We start from the raw sequence: 17,517 nt of genomic DNA, 5'->3' as shown, positions 1-17,517 counted from the left end.
AAGAGCTGAGCCTCAGACACACAAACCAACGGGGGTCATGAGGATCAGCGGGGCTGCTGGCTTCTGCCTTTGCCTTGTTAGCATGTCTACCCCTTGCCACAGTCAAGAGCGTCCTTGGGACATGTATGCGGGCTGACTGAGTCTAGAGAAAGCACGTTACAATCCTCCAGTCTTGCCAAACAGTACTAACCTTGCCCAGAACTCAGTCACACAGTGGGGCTGCAGTGGCCTCTGTCAGTCAGGGCCACGTGGCCGTTCACAAGAGATGCTCAGGGACTGGGGGAGGGGCTTGCTCAGTGGGTGCAGCTTGGGCAGCTGCTCTTCCTCCACGCATGAGCTGCTGGGCATGCCTCGCCCACTCTTGCATTTCAGGGATGTTGAATACAAGGAACTTCAGCTGTCTCTGGACCAGGTTTCCACCTCTAAGTCGCAGGAGTCCTGGAGAACCACCTTGTCTACCTCACAAGAAACTAGGAAATCAGCTAAACCCAAAAACACAAGGATGAAGACAAAGCTAAGAACCAACCCGTACCCGGCTCAGGTAACATGATGCCACACAGGGCAAGGCGGCTTCTATCTGGGGGCTCAGCACACCTGGGCATGAACCAGGAGCCTCTGCTGAGGGGCGTCCTTGCAGAGAGAGAAAAGGTCCCATGAACAGCCTGGAGGACAAGGCATGTGCTACCTCTCTGGCTTACGGTAACATCAAAACGAAACGTCCCCTCTCAAAGCCTCAGGAGTAAGCTCTGGGAAGTGGGAAGTGTTCACAACCATCTGATGTGTGGTCACCTTGGAGAATAAAGCCAAACACTCAGGCGTCTCACAGGAACACTAGGGTCAGGCCCCCCTAAGCTCCAGTCTGGTGCGACTAGAAGGTAGCTTACCTCTGTCTTCCCTTACCGTGCAGCAATACAGCTCATTCCAAATGGACAAACTGGAGTGCAGCCAGATGGGAAACTGGAGAACTAGTCCCCCCACAAATGCCGTGGGTCCCCCGGAACAGCAGCTCCATTCAGAAGCCAGCGACCTCTTATATGGGCCGCCCTACAGCCTCCCCTTCTCCTACCATTATGGACACTTCCCACTGGACTCTCACGTCTTCAGCAGTAAGAAGCCAGGATTGCCCGCCAAGTTCGGGCAGCCCCAAGGATCCCCGTGTGAGGTGGCACGCTTTTTCCTGAGCACGCTGCCAGCCAGCAGTGAGTGCCAATGGCATTATGCCAACTCTCTGGTGCCCAGCAGCCCATCGCCAGCTAAAAACTTTTCTGAGCCTCCTGTGAATGCTGCCCGGCATGGACTTGTGCCAAACTATGAAGGTGGGTGTCATTTGCACAAGGGGAAGGACGTGGGTTCACCATCAGTAGCGGTGGGTGGTAGGTGGAAAAAGAATCCTCATGCTTTGGGCGGACTGGCCTCTTCTGCTTCTAAGTAGGGATTACCATGCTTCCTAGTGCCAGCCATGGCTTCACGGGAGTGAGTGACACATAACAAGGACACCGGAGATGGCATAAACAGCAGAGGGAAGCTGGGTGCCTGTTCCCATGTAGGTTCTGGCCTTATCCGGGACCCCACAGGAGGTGATTTTCCAAACCACCTCCTATATTTGACCATGCTCCACCTGCATCCTTGAGATGCCTTTTCGCCGTTCCTCAGAGCGAGTGACAGACATTAGTTCTCTTCCTAGACTGGTTTTCAAACTACAGAAAACAAATGTAGAAGTGTCTGGCCTTGGGGACAGAAGCCATGAACAGTGAACAATTAACATGGGCTTTTCACCTTTCTCTCTGCAAAATGGGACCACGGCCTATGTAGGGAACCTACTTAGCACACTCTAGGTGCCTGCTAGTTCTTCAGGGACTGTTAATATGGGAGTAAATGTCACGCTTGGATGCTATCTGTGGCTTAGGGGGAAAGTATCATCAGCATTTATTAAGTAGTTCCCTGAAGTGCGTGTCCCCACACACACCCCTGTAACACAACCGTGTCTATTTCCCACACTCTGCCTTTCTGGCTCTGCTTTCTGTGCAAACTCTGAGGATACGATTCCATATTGTGACCAGTCTACATTTTGTGGCCAGATCTGAGCACAGGGACAATTATGGGAGAAATCAGGCCTTTGTGGACACAAGGAGAACATTGTTTTTAATAGCGCACAACTTAGAAGAGACCGACCAGCCACTGGGGCCCGCCCTGCGTTGGCGCCAGCCTGTCCCAGCAGCCATGAGCCCACACTTGGGATGGCTGGATCCCCAACGCTCAACTGTGCAAGGGTCCTTCACAGTCAAGGAAGGAAAAGCAGAAGGAAGGACCTTGCAAACATCCATGTGAGCCAGACTTATTTCTTTGTATCGTCTGACCAATGATATAACACACAGAATCTGGCTTTTATTCCTATTTTAAAGCAAAAATGGTTGGCAGCCTCCTGCTTGTCACATTTGATTAGATGTGGGGGTGGGGCGGGGGAAGGACTGAAGGTGCTAATTTGAGGCAATTTGTGACCAACTTTCTAGTCATTGGTATTAAAAGAAAACAATGGCCTCATGGGAAAGCTTTGGGAGTTACTTGAATGGGCACTGTTAATACTTTTAATTACAGGCCTACTAAACAGCACAGGTCGTTACCACCCTCCACCTTACTGAGGGATTAGTAAAATGGGTCGACTCGGTGCTGTGAAGAAGAGACCAACTTAGCTGGCTTAGATTCCCCTGCTGTCCACTAGCCCCACGTGGCTTTAAAGCATCTTTTGATATTGATGACACACTCAAGTATTTGGATCTGTTGCATTAAGCGTGTTACTCAGAATGAATCCCACCTGTTCCTCTAAAGCTCCCAGCATGTTTCCAACAATGTCTCATGACTGCACTGTGCTGGCCTGGAATACACAAGGGGTGGTGCGCTCAGAAGAGGATAAGTAGCTCTGTGCGCGATGGAGGGCGTGTGTGGCTGGGTATGATGGAGGATCCTGTGACTCTGTACATGACAGAGAAGGACCACGTGGCTCTGCACGTGTGAGGGAGCTTGTGACTCCGTGCAGGAACCAGGAGGACCCTGTGGCTCTCTGTGAGCGATTGAAGGCGCGTGTGTCTCTGTGCAAGGCCTCACTGTGGCTGTGCAGGTCTGAAGGCGCCTGTGGCTCAGTGCAGAGCAGAGGGTAGACGCATTTCTGAGTGCGTGCGGCTTTCTCTCCAGTACAATCTTCTCACTTGTCGCTTGTCCCCTGCAGCGCCTGCAGCCACCGCGCGCAGGTTCGCCGAGGACCCTGCGCCCCCAAGCTTCCCGAGCTGCGGCCACTACCGCGAGGAGCCGGCGCTGGGCCCCGCCAAGGCGGCTCGCCAGGCTTCCCGGGACGCAGCGCGGCTGGCGCTGGCCCGAGCGCCCCCCGAGTGCTGCGCGCCGCCGGCCCCCGAGCCACAGGCGCCGGCGCAGCTGCCCTTCGTGCTGCTCAACTACCACCGGGTGCTGGCGCGCCGCGGGCCGCTGGGGAGCGCTACCGCCGGAGCCCCCGAGGCGGCCGGCTCGCTGCGGCCCCGACACCCCGGCCCCGTCGCAGCCTCTGCGCCCGGCGCGCCCCGGCCGCACTACTTGGGCGCCTCGGTCATCATCACCAACGGCAGGTGACCCGCCAGGGCAGGTCCCGCTCCGCAGGGCGGCCCGCTGGGAGAAGCCATAGGCCAGGCCTTCTCTGGTTCCTTTTTCACCCTCAAGGTCCAGCAGATGGAGGGACGAACTGTATATGCACGATATAAATTAATTTATACAGAGACAACTATTTTAATAGAACTCCGCAGCCGACTTTTAGATTTTTACCGTAGACGCTGGTGTAGAGGGTTGGGACGCAGTTGGAGGATGGGGAGAAGGGACTGCCCATCCCTGTCTCCAAGGGCTGGTTATCACGGGGCTGAGCATCTAGGTGTCAACCTGTGACTTCAAACTACATTTCCAGGGATCTTGGTTTCCTCATCATGAAGCCAATCAAGCCGAGGCCCAATAATGGGAATTCAAGGCATTGCATGCGGCTAGGCAGAAGGATGCCGCTTTAGGCAACCCCGCCCCCCTCTTCTACCACCACCACCCCACCCCACCCCCACCCCGTCCTCTGTTCCCGAGGCGGTTTGGACAGGGTGGAAAGGCCCTTCCACTTGTAAACGTAAAATGTTACCCTTGTAAGCCCCGGGAAGCAGACAACAGTTTCTGCTGTCTTTGAACTCATGCATCTCATTTTTAAATTTAATCCTTTTAAAAATACAAAAGCCAACAAGCCGAGGCTAAGGAGGCAGACGTGCAAGCCTATTGTGTGCGTGGACATGCGTGTGCTTCAAAAGCACATTAGGAAGCTCGCTCATAACCCAGCCCTTAGGAACTCTGGATGACACCCACAAGTTGCACCTTCAAAACATGAAGTAGGCATTAAATGCAATATATATATATATATATATATATATATATAAATATATATACATAGCCAGGCATGTTAGAGAATGGCCCTGCCAACCGCGGTTCCCTGGCAACGTCCCTCCAGCCCGCACAGATCTGCTAGTTCTGCGCTTGCGTTTGCTTGCAAGTAGGAACTCCTAAGGCTAAACTGCATGTGCAATACAAAAACCGGAACGGACTGCACCTTGTGGAAGAAGAACATGCTTAAGGGATGTAATGAAAGTGGTGTATACATTTAAGCGTTTTCTACATAGCAAGAGCTTCATACGAACATGTTGTGTGTAACAGGTGAATGGAGACCCTTTTTATAAACTTACCAGCAGTGTTTAAAAATAAACTTCCATTACTTTTCTTTCACATTCATGGTTTATTTATAGGTGTAAGCATTTTTCTTTGAAGGGGTCACTATTTAGGGCTGGGGGTGTGACTCAGTGGCCCAGTGCTTGCCTAGAAGGCAGGAGATGCTGGTTTGAACCCAAGTATGGAAAGAAAAAGAGAAAATCACTATTCAAATTTTTTCTCACGGCTCTGACCCGCACATCTGCCTTGACCAATGAATATTTGTGTTGATGGCCATCTCTCCATTTCTCTACACAGGAAATATCTCATCTATTTACTTTTTAAAATGTAGTTTACATGGGCCTGGCAGTGGTGGAATATGCCTTTAATCTCAGCACTTGGGGGGGGCGGGGCAGAGGCAGGAGGATCTCTATGAGTAGTTGCAGGACAGCCAGGGCTACACAGAGAAAGCCTGTATGGAAAAACCAACCAATCACAACAACAACCCCTCCCTTTACTTTAGGAAACTCTTCCTACTTGTACAGAAAGTTTCCAATTAAAGCAAAACAAAATGAAAACAAAACAAAACAAAAAACCCCAGAAACTAATCGGTCTAGAATCAGTGGTGCGGAGAACTCTCAAGTGTAAACTTTAGCCCGCCTTCTGTGTCAGTGAGGATCCTGTTTATTCCCTAGAGCGTTGGCAGGTTAGGACCAGCAGGACATGTGGAAGGCACTGGGTCACAGGATAACTGCTCACAGCCCTCATCTGCCCAGCACTGGATGCTCTCAGTGTCTGCATGTGTCAAGCCAAGCATTTATGCTCATGAGTCTCACGATTAATCCAGGGTTCTCGGAAGGTCTATGTTTGACCCGTGGAAATTAGCACCAACATTTTTCAATAAAGTTCCACTTAATTGCTTTTGTGGCAACCTGTATCCACTAGACACCAACCATGAAGGAGGTTAATAGGAAAGGTTTCTAATGTGTGCGGGTGGGTGGGGGACAAGCGGGAAAATGAGCCTGTTGTAGATCTACAAATGATAATGTAAGCAAACATAGGGAGTCTGTGTGCTCCTAAAACTTAAAATGCATATTAGTAAACATTTCCTTATTCGGATAAACATCACCAGTTTTCATAGCCGACATGAGGAAGGAAGATTCCTCAGAGAGCTAAACTGGCTTCCAGAGGTTACAGACTCAAAGTTGCCAGGCAGCTACCATGGCAACCTAATACCGGTCTCCTCATCCTCAAGATTTTGCCCTGGTATCTTTTTTCAACTCTGTGAAGCTCTGACCTGAGGGAAGAAGAAGGACTTTAATAACGATGTGCCCTCTTTCACAAAACAACAAAGACAACGACAATGACAACGATAATCACTGCGGGCCCCACCTAAGATGGAGCAGGTCGACACAAATGCCAGATCAAAATGGACTGAAGCCTAAGCCAGTTCAAGCCTTGGCCCTGTCCGGGGCCTCCCAGGATGGAATTCCTTTATGTTCTTGGACGCCCCTTTCTAGAAAAGCCATCCCACTCATACCTCTGCAGACAGGAAGGGGTGGACGGGCCTGGTCCCTACCCCGCCCCCACTCCCTCCACCCTTTCAGAAGTCCAGGCCTTCCTCCCTTAAACCATAAAGGTATGTGGGGTGTGTGTGTGTCTGTGCACGCGCGCGCGCGCAGCCTACACATGTAAAATCTATCCATGTTTTCATCTATTAGAATTGCAAAGCAGTTCTGGCAGCTTATGGGTTATCTACAGCACATGGTGCAAGCTGATTCCAAATACAGGCAAGATATACACCATTAAAAAACCTCAGTACAGTGCTGGAGAGATGGCTCAGCGGTTAAGAGCACTGACTACTCTTCTGCAGGTCCTGAGTTCAAATCCCAGCAACCACATGGTGGCTCACGACCATTTGTAATGAGACCAGATGCTCTCTTTTGGAGTGTAGCTACAGTGTACTTACATATAATAAATATAATCTTGAAAAAAAAACTCAGGACAAAAGTATCTTTAATGAAAGTTGATCAGTTCTTACAACGGAAACAACCGGAAAGATCAGAGTTGGCAAGCACTTATTTTGGTTAAGATTTGTTTGTACTTTGAGCCTTTGTGAACCTTTTCCCCCCACTAGTAAGATTTCTGCCAAAAATACATTACAAACTCACAAAGTACCAGGTTCCTGAATTCTTACAGGTGATCTTTGATATAAAAGCGTGTTTAAATATCAAATAAAAACAACGTAATCAGAAGCTACTGGCCATTCTTAATGGACCTGGGGTAAAGCAAGGATGCACTGGAGCCACAGTGAAAACCCTAAGTTTATTTTGGTTGAATCACTTTATAGGCATAGGTTTATAGTAATTCTTTTCAGAGATAATTCTTTGAAAAGCTAAAAAATAAAAAAGTAGCAAAGGTTTACATTTTTGTTTATTTCAAAGATGCATAGAGATGAACCAGGAATGAGGATGTCGCACTGCTGGCATGTCCGGGTAGCAAAGCCCTGAAGATTCCCGCCCTACATTCTGGAAGTGCCAGGTGAGATAGGCCGGGGGACTGCTGCTTTGTGTGCTAGGTGTAGGGGCTTCCCAGAGTCTGTCATCCCTCACTGGGTGTGTACGTGTCCAAGCCTCCGACATGCCATTGCTTCCTTGGGTCCCATCCCCCGCACGGTAAGATCCACAGGACTCAGGCCCGCCGCTTCCAGCCCTCCCTGGAAGGCCTCCCTCATCGCTCCCTTTAGCTAAGCCGTGTGAAACCCAGTTTTTGCTGTGTGCTTTCCAACACCCAGGGGTAGATACACCCAGGGGCAGGTTTACACTAGGAGTAACCTGCTCTACAGCAAATGCAGATTCAGGGTTAAGTGGCAACAGCTCAAAATTAGGAGGCTGCAGAGTTAGGAGACTTGTTAAGTTCCTGGAGATCCTGGGCTTACCCTTGCTCGTGGCAGCCTTCACACCGTCAGCAGAGTGCTCTCTCTACGGTGTGGAATCTGAAGTCTTTGGTTCTTGTGAGGTAAAGTCAGGCTAATGGGAGATGCAGCATCTACCTCAGGCTACTTGTCTCTCATGTCTGCGTAAGCGAGAACACCCTAAACAGTGTAACTACTCCAAGGCAAACCAGCCTGCCCAAAACATCTCTTTCTGCTCTGACATGAACACACTTCATTAGTTTTAACTTACAGAAAGGAAATTAAATGATAACATTTTTTTCCTCCAAAAGTAGAACTATCCAGAATGGGCCTTCAGCTTAAAATAAAACATAGCATGTTTTTCATTAAATAATCCCCCATAGAAATGTAAAATGTAACGATGGCGGTCCTCAGAGATGAGCAGCCTTATATTACAAAGTCAGAGAAATGGAGCTTTGCAACATCAAGCCTGGAGATCTTCATTCTTGATGATATTTTACAGACGCTCTCTCAAGGGCCCGTCATTTTGTAATTTTGGGTGGTGTACAGTTTTATTTAAACTCACATGAGTTTAAAAAAATATTGGAACTAAAACTTATATATGTATCTTTTTCTTTTGAGAAAAATTTTAATCAAAGTCTTATTTGCAAAAAAAATTTACTTTCAAGTTCTTTTAAAGTCACCGCCCCTCACGTACAGGTTGGTGTAGTTTGCCCTGTTATTTTTGGTTCAAATGGGGCTGTCTGTGCTGGGCTGGAGGTAGATGGGTTTCCATACTGAAAGCCTCTGGTTTCTGGAGTTGGCCTGACGACATAAGCTGGATAAAGATGGTACTCGTTTACGACGACGAGGATCTTGTTCAAAGCTAAGTGTTCTGTTCCGTCGTTTCCTCTCCACCCACTTCAGCTGAAGCGGCAGGAAGCAGGAGGGCAGACAGGAACTGGTTCCTTCAGGCTGGGTAGCGATGGGTATGAATCACAAGCTCTCGGAGACGGGAGGTGCACAGAAAAGCACGGAGCACATCTGGAAACACGGACCCAGAAAGGCTTCCTCTCCTTTGTTCTTCCACGGAGACTTTTAGCACATCAAATTTTGAACATCTCCTTTTAAAGCCACACACACACACACACACACACACACACACACACACACACACACACACACGCAATCAGGCATGCACTGCACACACACACATCTGTCTAAACTGATGGCATTTTGTGTCAGTCTCTCTCTCTTTCATGACATGAGGAAATTGGGGGCAGAAAATCATGACTTACAACACAGTGCTGCACTCGGTCCTGCTCGGGGACACAGGCTTACGGGGACACAAGTGCCCCTTCTAACGATCAGGGCCTGCGGCTAATCAGCTCAAACGCTCCAAGAATCCTCCCTTGTGTGGGTGAGAGAGTGAGTCCACACCTCCCCCAGCCCAGGCAAGCCTCTGACTCCAAGGAAGCTGCCACCATGGCTTAAACATTGAAAACGTCCACGTCTGACCCTGGGAAGGGGGCCACGCCGGCTAGCAGCGTCTCCGTGCCCATCAGTCCCGTGTTCCAGGATACTACAAGAAGCCCAACTTGACTAAGAGAAAGAGCAACAACCCACTGTGTAAGGAAACACTTGTGTGTTCTGGGACAGCACTGAGCGCTCACCTGAGCTGTGGGCGATAACTGTTTGAATAGCAGAGGGCTAAAGGCCTTCACTCCTTGGGATATATTTGTACCATCTCATCACTGTTGCCAACCCTTGCTTCTCATTTCCCCCCAATACACACGAATCCAAGCCTGTGTGGCAAGAGCACTTCTATACTGCACAAGGCAAACTAAACTCCTAGACTAAACTAACTCTTCACCTGTTAGTCAATCCTCCCCAGATGCACCTTCACACACCCAATAAAACCACAGATATATATAAAATACAAAAACAAAAACTCAAACCCCAGGGTGGGGAGGGGGTGGGGGGCAGGGCACCCACAACCTGAAGAATTAAGAAATGGCACCAGCCTCTGACTCTGCATTAGTGTCCCAGGCCATAGGCGGGCGGAGACAACAGTTATGCAAGCACAGTACGCCTGCTCGGAGCTCCCAGGAGTGGCGGCTTCCCAGTGACGGCTGCTGCTGCAGCAGATCCAAGCTGTCTGGACGCTCAGAGGTGCTACTGTCGCTTGGGCACGATGAGGTTTCTCAGCATGTCGAAGGAGTTGCCGTCTGGATGCACCGTCACAACCCCACCACCCTCTTGGTGGACCTGCAGGAACCCGGAATCATCAAGGCCCACGATAGACACCTGTGGCCCCTCGCTGCTGCCCAGGCGGACTTGCTGACCACTGAAAATGAAGCACAGCACCAGGGTCACGGGCGGCAGGGGAGGCAGGAGCATCTGCTCAGTGACTCCATTATAAGGGTCCTGGGGACAGGCTAAGGCTTGCTATGGTGACCTCTGACCTCTGTCCCTGTGAAATGCCCTAACATGCGAGATGTCTTAATCCAAATCCACTGCTCTTCAAATCAATATGCACTAGCTAAAATAAAGAAAGGAAAAGAAAGCAGGCAAACTGGCTCAGTAGGTGAGGCACTTGTCCCGCAAGCCTGGCGATATGGGTCCAATCCTTGGAAGCCATGTAAAATCAGAAGAGAACTAACTCCACAAAGCCACCCTGCCTTCTCTTAAGTTTGTTTTGGAAGGGTAGAGGCTTGTCTTACACACTTGTGGCTCTTAATCTCAGCTGCAGGAGGATGCTGGGAACAAGTGTTAGCATGTCAGGGCTGGCTCCCCCCCTCCCCGGTGTCGATTCAGTAGATGCTGGGTACAGGCTGCCATTGTCCCATGGGGATCCCACCTTGTGATCCGGAAGGATCTGCCCTAAAGTGATTTCAGCTCTTCTCAGTGTCATGGTCCTCCCAACTCATCCTCCCAGGATGCCAGCCCCTCCTACACCTGCTAGGCCAACTGAGATTTTGTGCTCACTGGGCTTTCCCATCAGTTAAGAAATAACTGTTATCCAGACCCTCCTGTTAAGAAACTCAAGTGCTAACTTTAAGGAATTTCAAAAGAAAGAGGAGCGTGGGACTGACCTGTGCACCCAGTATTTATAGTAGAGGGGAAGGATGCCGTCCGGCCCTTGGTCCTGAAACCTGTCAATCAGTTTCTCCAGCACAGTCACGGCCCTGGCTATGAGACAGTCGGCTCGCAAGGGCTTCAGGCCTGCCTTGTGCTGCTTATTGTATTCTTCGATGAGGTCGTTGATACATATGGTAGGATTACTGTTCGTCACGTTGAATCCACAGCCTGGGGACAAACAAATACTTTAAGCATAAGCAGCTTGACATCATCAATGAGTTTCTGCCTTCCTAATCATCATCAATGAGTTTCTACCTTCCTAATGCTGCAAGCCTTTGATACAGTTTCTCACGCTGTGGTGACTTCCAACCATAATGTTATTTTGCTGCTACTTCGTAACTAATTCTGCTACTGTTATGAATCATAATGAAAATACCTGATATGCAGGGTATCTGTTATGTGGCCCCCAAAGGGGTCTCGACTGACAGGTTGGGAACCGCTGTTCTAAATAATGGTACAGATTCTCCCAGCATTCACGAATTAAAAGCCTGAAGGAGGATAACGCTATCGATTACCATCAACTTGCTATGTCTTTCTAGAAGCCAGGACACGCTGATACTAACCCTGAAGAAACCTGTCCTTCTGGACTCCCTGACCTCCCAAAACTTTTAGAATAGCACAAGCCACACACTGGCCGATGCTGGGGGGACACCTGTCCTTTAGCTTCCTGAAGCAATCCACTGGCCTCGCACGGCGGGGTGCCAGCCTGTGGCATCTGCACCTACAACAATCGCTCACTTGAGTGTGGGGCATGGGGCAGCTGGCTTAGGAAATGCTGGCTGCTGGTTACAGCAGGACTGGAAGGCATAGCCTGAGCTCTTCAGCTGGCACTAGAGACGTGATCACACGGTTCTGTCCGTTGCTGATTTAGGAGTGACAAGTAAGCTCTCCTGGAAATTAGGGGAGCCTGGTGGCTGGATGCCAGGGTCCTAAAAACTTCTGGAACTGCCTGGAGCCTCCTCCTGGGTGTGCTGAGGTGAAGCAGGAAGGGACTCCATTTTACTTTGATTGGTTTGGGGGTTTTGTTTACCTAAGGCTAAAGAGCCAATGTTTCATGGCTAAGACGGCAAGGCCCTGCCGGCAGCAGACACGTCTTAGATATCACCCCAGTTTCACATCTGTTACTGTAATGTACCCCAGCAAAAAAAAATCAGAGGGTGGTGCTGCCACACTGGACTGGGTTTTCCTACCGCAGGTAACACAATCAAGATAATTCCCCACATATTCATTCACCAACCTGATCTGGACAGTTCCCTACCCAGACTTTCTTTCCAGGAGATTCTACATGGGCCAAGTGGACGGTTAAGCTCACCGCCCCAGGCGCTACCCTACTGCTTATGATAAAATCGTAAAGTATTTGTTTCAGCCATTTCAAGTCCTGTGAGCAGCAGGCCCGCAGAGAGACATTAGGTGTGATGCCAATCTGGCAGTTTCCACAGCCCCAGATGTGGGCTGCTAAGCCCTTGAAGTGCTCTCCGCTCATCCGGTCCTCTCTGGATCACCTCACACTCTGTAACTCAAGGCTAGAAACATCCGTCTCATACCGACAGTCGCTCTTTTAGATACAGGCATGCATATACGACATTTTTAATTTTTGCTCTTTTTGCTAATATTAAGAAATTCCAGAGCCAGGGGGTAGTGGTGCTTTAATCCCAGCACTCTGGGAGGCAGAGGCAGGTGGATTTCTGAGTTCGAGGCCAGCCTGGTCTACAGAGTAAGTTCCAGGACAGCCAGGGCTATACAGAGAAACCCTGTCTCGAAAAAACCAAATCCAAAAAACAAAAAACAAACAAACAAAACACAAAAACAAAAAAAAGAAAGAAAAAGAAAAAAAAGAAAAAGAAATGCCAGAGGAGAATGTTAAAAACTTACCGATGAGGATATAAAATGTTTCTCCCATAAGTGTTGAGTTAACCAGAACCCCTCCGATCTTCATGAGATCACTGTAATAAATATCGTTGGGCCACTTCACTCGCAAGTTGATATCCTAAGGAAAATCTGCGTGTTAGCTGAGCAATCGACCACAGGGCTGCAAGCAATGAGATGGAAGATGAACATTCTCGGGACTAGCGGGGCAGAGAGTTAGTCCTCTGCAGCCTTAGACAGGTGACCGCTCTGTGGGGCATCATACAGTGGTTTGTAAACTGTTTGTATGTATGTGGCTGTGTGCCTTGTGCAGGCCTGGAGCCATAAAGGTGTTGGGACCCTCTGGGACTGGGGTGACAGGCAGTTGTGAGCAGCCATGGAGGTGCTGGGGATCAAACCCAAGGCCCTTGGAAGAGCAGCCAGTGCTCCTAACTACTGAGCCGTCTGTCCAGCCCCAGGGAACATGGTTTTAAAGTACCTGCTGGAGCTGGCTCGGAGCCCGCTCAGTACCCATTCAGCACACTTCCTTCCCATCACCGTCTCTCATTAAATCACCTTTTGCACACATAGCTCTGTGGCTCAGGTTGGAGGACTGCAGATCTGAGACCATGAGGTTGAGAAGAGCAGCTACTGGTCTCTGCGTCTGCTGACTGGCCTTCCCGCTCTGGCTGAGCCGCCTCAGCACCGGCTGCATCCCTAGCTGCACTTCTTTCCTGTTTAGATATACCCCGTTCCCGAACTGTGCCTCTTGTTCCCAGGCTGGGTGTTTAATGCTATGCCATTGGACAAGATGCGCTCACTGCTGTGGTGACTGTCGGGAGATAGCCAACCATTTTTATGATTGCATTACAAGCCTTTTTATTAGAAGAGAATTCATGACCAACACTATAAACCTGACTCAAACCCATGTCTCAGGCCCTGGAACAGAACCTATTATTGGTGCTTTACCAAATGGTCATGTCGTCAGACTCTCATTGAACTGGTTATGTTTACATATATGTTTACATATATGTTTACATGTGTTTACACCTACTCTGCTATTCTCAACCTTGGCTGGAGACATTTCTTGCTGTAGAGGGCAATGGTTAATGCAGGAATTCACAACTGGTCAAAACACTAAGAATGACCAACTACAAGTTCTTAGTCCTAAATAGATGTCTAAGAGGAATCTCCCACTTTCTCCAGGCTCGGGGACATCAGATAAGGCAAGGCAGTAAAGACCTAAGCCAGAGAGAATGGGGAGGACTTTTCTGTCAAACACTGTTGCTTGTGGTTAACTGAAAAAGACCTGCACAAGATTGAACCAACCAAAATTTAGTATGGATGGGGAAAGGGATCACACAACTCCTTCAGTAGCCGAGGAGCTATTACAGTGGATGAATGCTGCAGGAGGAGAACCATTTTCCTCTAGGGACGTGGCCACTGGGCGTGGCCACTGGTAGGTTGTTTGTCCTCCATTGGATGGTCTTGCATCCATGTCCAAACATGGGAGCACTAATTGGATTCAGTGGATTAAAAAAAAAAAACTTAGAGAAAATAAAGCTGGGAGGGGTGTTAAGGGAGGGTGGTGATGGGGGAGGAGTTGGAGGTGATAAGATCAAAATACACTGCATAAAGTTAAGATAAACAAACAAACAAAAAACTCCACTCAAAATGGAAGCCATCTTATACAGGACATGCCATGGTGGACTCTCCTCCCCCTGACACAGTAAGCCAGAAAGAATCTTTTCATCTTCTAAAAGTTGCTATGGTCATGGTATCCTATTACAGCAACAGAAAAGTAACCAGAAGTGGGGTCGTTCCGACAAGGTTGACAAGGTTAAGGATGCCAGCACGTCTGTCCTTGCACTGGGGGAAGACAGCATCGAATGAACCTGGCTGTGAACACTCCATCAGCCACAGAGCAGCTCTGCCACTCCAACATGAGAGTGAGGGGGCACAAGTTAGTTCGGTCCATAAAACAGCCTCCTTTTAAAACTGAAAACACAGACAGCTCCTACCCAGCCCAACGGCCTGATACAATACCTTCATTAAGAGGAAAGAAAAGCTTGTCCTTACTAGGATGCTAAGAAAACTGGCAGACAGCCCAGGAAGGGCCTCTGGAAAAGGCTCTGTGGAAGCAATCACCCACAGGGCTCTGTAAAGGGAGAGCGTGCCCAGCAGCCACTCTACCCCTGAGCTATGGCCCCAGCCAGAACGACCCACCCCGAAGGGTGCCACACACACTTGGGTGACAGCTTTGCCAATTGTGCAAACACATGCTACAAACAGAAAGGCCAGGCAGGCCAGAGGCTCCGCAAGAAGGGGAGAGACAGTGAAGCCGTACATACCTCATACTCTGGGATAGACCTCATGAAGTCACACATACCTCATACTCTGGGATAGACCTCACTGCCTCCACCACGGCCAGGGACATCAAATGCTGGACAAATGGAATCCTCTGTCCCAGTTGTGACCTCAGGGGGATGGAGACCAGCAGAGTGGAAAGGGCACACCCCACAGGGCTCAGCCAGGCATTTGGGCCCCTTCCTGGAAGACAGACAGACCCCTTGAGAGAATACTGCTTCCCATGTGGACGCTCCTAGATGACAACGTCCCACTTGAGTCTGTTTGTGCTTCACAGCACACCTCGATGCTCTAGGGGTTAACTCGGCAAGCTCCGTGGGTAGAGTTGCTCGCCACACAAGCGTGAGGCCCGAGTTCAGTCTCCCGGCACTCATATGAAGGCCTAGGTACAGGAGTGTACTGCTGTGTGCTCAGAGCCCAGAGCTATGGGGTGGAGACGAGCAGGTCCTTGGGGTTCTCTGGCTGGAACGGCCTAGCTGAATCTACAAGCTGCAAGTCCCAAAAGAGAGACACTGTCTAAATAAGTAAATAATAAATAAAATAAGGTGGTGGTGGTGGTGGTGGTGGCGGCGGCGCACGCCTGTAATCCCAGCACTCTGGGAAGCAGAGGCAGGTGGATTTCTTTTTTTTTTTTTTTTTTTAAAGATTTATTTATTTATTATATGTAAGTACATTGTAGCTGTCTTCAAATATCCCAGAAGAAGGCATCGGATCTTGTTACGGATGGTTGTGAGCCACCATGTGGTTGCTGGGATTTGAACTAAGGACCTTCGGAAGAGCAGTCAGTGCTCTTAGCTGCTGAGCCATCTCTCCAGCACCGGCAGGTGGATTTCTGAGTTCGAGGCTAGCCTGGTCTACAGAGTGAGTTCCAGGACAGTCAGGGCTAAACAGAGAAACCCTGTCTCGAAAAAAACAAATCCAAAAAAACCAAAAAAAAAAAAAAAAAAAAAAACCAAATAAATAAAAAAAATAAAATAAAATAAAATAAAATAAAATAAAATAAGGTGGACAGATCCCAATGAACAATACTGAAGGCCGATCCTGGTTTCCACATGAATACACATATACCATACCTGTACAAATACCTGTACATGCACGCATGTGCACACACACACACACACACACCCCACTGCTGCCAAAACATAATGAGGGTGACCCCTGCCTTTTGTGCTCCGACAACTAACATCTTACAATGTCTGAATGCTGTGCTACCACATGGTCGGGCATGTGGGTGAAAATCAAAAGGTGCTTTCTGTAGTACTGGCTGTGTGGTCCAGGTACACGGGAACCCAGAGCCGTGCCTTCAGTAATACTAGTGTGAAAGGCTTCACGCTGTTTTCCTGCTGGATTGAATCTGGAGCTCTGTGCATGCTAGGCAAGTGCCAGCCCGAGCTACAGACCAAATGTTTACTAAGGAATCCCCGGGGGCTGGAGAGGTGGCTCAGTCTGTAAAGCACTTAGAGCTCAAGCCTGAGGATCTGCAGCATCCACACGAAAGGACAGGCAAGAAGCCGGGCAGATGGCTTGACAATGACATGGCTGTCACACATGAGGATTAGATAAGTTTGAGGATACTTGGGATGCGGAGGAAGGGGAAGCCAGGTGCTGGCTAGATGGTCTCGTTAGCATCGTCAAACTCCAGGGTCATGGGACAAGACAACCCTGCCTCAATAAATACAGTGAAGGGTAACAAGGTTTTTCCATACACACACACACACACACACACACACACACACACACACACAGCCAGTCATGGTGGTGCCTTTGCTGTAACTTTGCTGAAAAGATACAGGCAGGTAGATGGATTCTCGGGGGCTTAAAGCCTGCTAGTCCAGCCTATAGGTGAGATCCAGGTTCAGTGACAGAAAGACACTTGATGACATTGACCTTTTGCCTGTACACACAAGTGTATATACCTGCACACATGTGCAATACACATAAATGCATGAGCATGTATCACACACACAAACATGTGCATACACATACATACACATGTACATGTACACACATGTATACACATACACGTATACATATACCTACACACATACACGCATCACCATGCACACACATATGTACACACATACACATACATACACATGTGATCCCTGATAACAAGTCTCTAAGCCGCTACTTGTTTTTTACAACTTAACTTAGGAAAAGAAAATAATCAAAATGAGAGGTATCGTTTAATTAAAATTCTTCTAGCTTATCTTTTTAAGAAATCCCATCTCTGGTGGGAATGGGTGGTGTGCACTACAATCCTAGGTGGATGTGGGTGGTGTTTATCTGTAATTTCTGCACTTGGGAGGCTGCAACAAGAAGTTTGGGAGCTGAAAGTCAGCTCGAGCTACACAGCTAGACCTGGTCTAAATTTTATATATAGCCATCCCCTAGCTTTCATGTAATATAGTTTCTTCTTTGTCTTATGCTCAAATCAAAGAAGTGGCAGACTCCCATCTCTCTGCTGTGAGCAAGGAGCGGATGCGGGTGGTCTGGTGTCCATGCCTTCTGCAGATGCTGGTGAGGGCTCTGCTCTTGCTGGTCCCACCATGGCTCTG

The 17,517-nt window shown here is 48.9% G+C and overlaps 2 protein-coding genes across 5 annotated transcripts in view; one reads left to right on the top strand and one right to left on the bottom strand.

Annotated features, from left to right (window-relative positions):
* Sim2 (SIM bHLH transcription factor 2) overlaps positions 1-3,618 on the top strand; it is a 41,544-nt gene extending 37,926 nt beyond the window's left edge. Inside the window, exons 9-11 of the mRNA XM_052158751.1 lie at positions 373-541; positions 908-1,316; positions 3,224-3,618. Coding sequence (XP_052014711.1) covers positions 373-541; positions 908-1,316; positions 3,224-3,618 — 973 coding nt within the window. The remainder of the gene's footprint in view (positions 1-372; positions 542-907; positions 1,317-3,223) is intronic.
* Positions 3,619-6,712: 3,094 nt separating this feature from the next.
* The window catches only part of Hlcs (holocarboxylase synthetase), a 191,303-nt gene continuing 180,498 nt past the window's right edge, over positions 6,713-17,517 (bottom strand). For all 4 annotated transcript variants that reach the window (XM_052158119.1, XM_052158116.1, XM_052158117.1 and 1 more), the window contains 4 exons: positions 14,982-15,142; positions 12,620-12,734; positions 10,702-10,915; positions 6,713-9,953 (listed from right to left, as the gene is read on the bottom strand). In XM_052158119.1, the coding sequence (XP_052014079.1) occupies positions 9,782-9,953; positions 10,702-10,915; positions 12,620-12,734; positions 14,982-15,142 (662 nt within the window). In that variant the 3' untranslated portion in view covers positions 6,713-9,781. The remainder of the gene's footprint in view (positions 9,954-10,701; positions 10,916-12,619; positions 12,735-14,981; positions 15,143-17,517) is intronic.

This window comes from Apodemus sylvaticus, chromosome 15 (genome assembly GCF_947179515.1).
Source record: "Apodemus sylvaticus chromosome 15, mApoSyl1.1, whole genome shotgun sequence".
Lineage (NCBI taxonomy): Eukaryota > Metazoa > Chordata > Mammalia > Rodentia > Muridae > Apodemus > Apodemus sylvaticus.
This window is presented reverse-complemented; position numbering and strand designations above follow the sequence as displayed.